This window comes from Oryctolagus cuniculus, chromosome 11, assembly GCF_051225735.1.
Source record: "Oryctolagus cuniculus isolate XC-2025 breed Fujian yellow rabbit chromosome 11, ASM5122573v1, whole genome shotgun sequence".
NCBI lineage: Eukaryota > Metazoa > Chordata > Mammalia > Lagomorpha > Leporidae > Oryctolagus > Oryctolagus cuniculus.
Window position 1 is genome coordinate 55145937 of NC_142877.1, and position 3948 is coordinate 55149884.

Genomic DNA, 3948 nt, shown 5'->3' on the forward strand with positions numbered 1-3948 from the left:
GACACCTGGAAGGCAGCAGGCCCCTGGAGTGAGCACCCCTCCTAGGCCCTGCACACTCCAGCAGGGCCTCCGTGTAGACCCCAGCGGAGCTGCAAGTCCCAGGTCCCTGTTGGCATTTCTCCGGCTCCCTTATTGCAAACACACAGTGCTCCCTCGGGACTGCAAATCTGATGGCTTGGGGTTCAAAAAAATCGGACGATGGGGCAGGGGTTCGTTGAAACAGTTAAAAGACCGCCCCTCGGGAAGGCAAGCATCCCATAGGCCAGCGCCTGGGTCACAATCCTCGCTCCGCTGCCAAAATTGCAGCTTCCTCTTCGTGAACATGCGGGGAGGCAGCAGGTGATGGCTCAAGTACTGGGGTCCCTGCCTCCCACAAGGGAGACCTGGATGGAGCTCCTGACTCCCCGCTTCAGTCTGGCCCCGCAGCTGTTGGCATTTGGAGAGTGAACCAGCAAATGGGGAGATACCTCTTGCTCGCTCGCTTTTCAAATAAATAACAGGACTTTTTTTCCAAAGCCAACTGTGCCACCACCTTGCGGTCTCCTTGTGTGAAATGGAGATGCTCTATGGGGCTTCTGGGGTTTTGAAGAGTGCATGAAATGATGGCTGGGACCCCTTAGCACTAGGGCCAAGCACACAATTCCTGCTCAAGAAGCGGCAGCGCTAAGTAGCAGAGAAGAAAGAGGAGCCACGGCTGGCACGCAGCGGGAGGTCTGTCCCCGGCCCTGGGACGCAGGCACCAGAGCTGGGGGCTCGTGGGCTACGCCTCCCACTGCCAGTGAATGGACAAACCGACCGCTCCCTCCGTGCAGTGTTTTGTGACTTTTATAATCCGTGCGAGGATTGCGCTGCCAGTTCACAGTGGAGCGGGCGCCTCTGGCAGCGCTGCAGCCCAAGCCGGGCGTGTCCCGGCCCTACGTCGGGGCGCCCTCAGCAGCGGCTCAGCTTCCCACGAGCCGCGCCCCTCGGCGGGCCTGAGCCGGAAAGCGTCGGGAGGACCCGGGCCGCTGCCCGCCACCCACAGCGTGAGCAGGAGCAGCAGCGCCGCGGTGCCCAGCGCGCCCGCGAAGCCGGTGAGGAGGCCGAGCGCCAGCGGCCCGACCCAGCCCGCGGGGCTGCGCTCGTATGGCGGCTGCGGCAGGCGCTCCAGGATCAGCTCCAGCTCGTCCCAGTTGGGCTCCGAGGAGCGCCGGGAGCGCCGGACCGGGCCGGGCGCCGGGGCAGGTGCGGGGCCGGCGGCCGGGGGCGCGGCGGGGCCCGGCGGCCCCACGTAGCGCTGCCCGAACTTGCGCAACTGCAGCGTCGCCTGCTGGTGGAGGTTCTTGCCCAGCTCCCGAGCCACATCCGGGCGGCCGCAGCGGCGCAGGGCGCGGGCCACGCGGTCCCAGGACAGGGATGGGGCCTGGACAGCCAGCCAGGCCGCCAGCGCCTCCCGGCAGCCGTCCGACACCGCGTCTGGGTCCTCCTGGGCCTCCCGCCGCCGCCGCCACAGCTGGCCCGGCGACCCAGATATGGGCCTCACAGGCCGGGGCCGCGCCAGCCGATCCTCAGAAAGTCGGGCCAGCTCCGCCTCGAAGTCCGGCTCTGGCGCCTGCAGCAGCGACCGGAAGTGGCCGCACTCCTCGGGGGTCAGCAGCTCGGCCAGACGGATGGCCGCATGAGGGCCTATGGCGTCCAGGGCCCCCGCAGGACTCAAGGTCCAGCCCCAGAGCGTCAGAACCAGAGCCGGCGCCGCCATAGCCGGTGGCGGGGACAGATTGTGCGTGCGCTGGCGGGGGGCGGGGGGTTTGCTCCGAATGTCCGCGGTGGGGGAGGGGCCTCGCGCCTCGGATTGTGGCAGGGAGGGGCCTGGAACTCTTGGGGCTGCAGAACAGGGGCAGATCCCGGACACCCAGGGACGGGGAGGGGCGCCCCGAGGAGGGTCTCCCCCAAAGGCAGGAACCGGAGTGAGAGGCTTCTAGACTTGAAACTGAGCAAGTCCCCTTGAGGCGGCGGCACTTAAGCCACCTGCTTGGTTCATCCGCTTCCCACATCCGAGCGCCTGGGTTCAAGTCCCCACTTCCTATCGGGGCTGCCTGCTACTGTGCACCCTGGGAAGTAGCTGGTGGCACCCGTGTGGGAGGAGATTGAGTTTCTGGCTCTTGGTGTCCTTTTGTGAGCATCTGGGGAATGAACCCGCGGATGGGAGCCGTCTCCCGCTCTCTGCCTAATAACTGAGGAAGTCCCCAACGTCTCTTCCAATCCATCTGCCACCCACAGAAGCCTGAATCCTCTGCTCTCCACTACCCTGCATCTCTCGTGTCCCATTCTCCCACACCTGCCTTCCACCTGTCCTCTGGGTACGGGAGGCAGTGCCTCCAGTCCCCCCCACCCCCCCACACACACACTAGGAGCCGGACTGCTTGAGCCGTCAGCTGCTGCCTCTCCAAGCTGGGTATGGAACAGAAGCACTCCAGGGGAGGGTGTAGGTGTCCTAGCTAGCTAGCATCTTAACCAGTAGGCCACATGACTTCCCCCTGGGGGTGTGTGTATTTTTTTTAAAGATTTATTTATTTGAAAGGCAGAGTTACAGAGAGGCAGAGAGAGAGAGAGAGGTCTTCCATACACTGGTTCACTCCCCAAATGGCCACAATGGCCGGAGCTGGGATGATCAGGAGCCAGGAGTTTCTTCTGGGTCTCCCACATGGGTGCAGGGGCCCAAGCACTTGGGCTATCTTCTACTGCTTTCCCAGTCACATTAGCAGGGAGCTAGATCTGAAGTGGAGCAGCCGGGACTCAAACCGGTGCTCATATGGGATGCCGGCACTGCAGGCGGCAGCTTTACCCGCTATGCCACAGCACCAGCCTGGGTTGTATTCTTAAGTGATCTCTCAAGCTTTTCCCATCTGGATTGGGGGCTCTCCAGAAATGGTGGCACGTGCCACCCGTGATGCCTGCACACAGGTAGCGCAAGATAAACCAGAGGGGTGGGAAGCAGGCTGGACCTCCAAGCGCCAGGACTGGGATGGCTGAATGCCCCCACGTCCAGGAACACCCACATTTGTCTGCGAGGGGCAGCTTTGCTGGCTTTGCCTCCCGCAAGCCTGTGCACCTGGGTGTACTGCTCCCCTTGAGCGCTCATGCATTCTCAAGAATTTTGCTTCGAGAAGGAGGCTCCTACCCTAGCAGTTCACACACCCGTGCCTCACAGTCAGAGTGGGTTCCATTCTTGGCCCTGGCTCCGCCCTCCTGCTAATGCAGAGTCTGGGAGGCAGTGGTGATGGCTCAAGTCCCTGTCACCTATGTGGGAGACCTGGATTAAGTTCCTGGCTCCTGGCTTCAGCCCAGCCCAGCTCCTGCTGTTACAGGCACTGGGGACTGAGCTAGCAGATAGACACACACACACACACACCCCGCCCCATTCTCTTCCTAAAGGTTTAGTTAGAGCACTCAGGGGACCTCAGGGAGCTGGGGGCCAAGCCTTTTAAAACCATGAACACAGAACTTTCCCAGCAAAGGTCCCTCATGAATTTTCAGTCTCGTCAGAGGCTGGAGGCTGGGCACTGGTGGATGGTGGGATGGTGGCCCAAGGATCACACGTGAGCTGAAATGCTGGGACGTGGCTGCCCACTGCCTGCCTTCCCTCCATTGCAGGAAGGATGCTCTGATGCCTAAGGGCTACAGCAGGGTCGGGTTCATTCCTCCTCCTCCTCTTCTGCCACCCCCTTTCCTGTGTGTTCACTCACTCACGGCCTTCTTTGCCCCAACACTGCAGCATTCTGGGAGATTGCCCCAGACAGGGCTTCACACCTTGGAGCAAAGAAGTCCCACGGGAACTTTGTGCCCAAGGAACAGAAACACCCGCGGAATCCCTGGCAGACCGGCCTGGGTGCCTAAGCATCCCTCCTCCCCACCCCAGGACTCCCCCCATCGCACGCTCCCCACCCCCACCAAGAAATCCTCCGGAAA

At 62.5% G+C, this 3948-nt stretch overlaps 1 protein-coding gene across 1 annotated transcript; it reads right to left on the reverse strand.

The window, feature by feature from the left end:
• Positions 1-809: 809 nt before the first annotated feature.
• Positions 810-1856, reverse strand: TMDD1 (transmembrane and death domain 1). Its single transcript, XM_051845510.3, has one exon. It carries the CDS (start codon positions 1736-1738, stop codon positions 857-859), a length of 882 nt encoding a protein of 293 aa, XP_051701470.1. The 5' UTR covers positions 1739-1856; the 3' UTR covers positions 810-856.
• Between the last annotated feature and the right edge of the window lie 2092 nt (positions 1857-3948).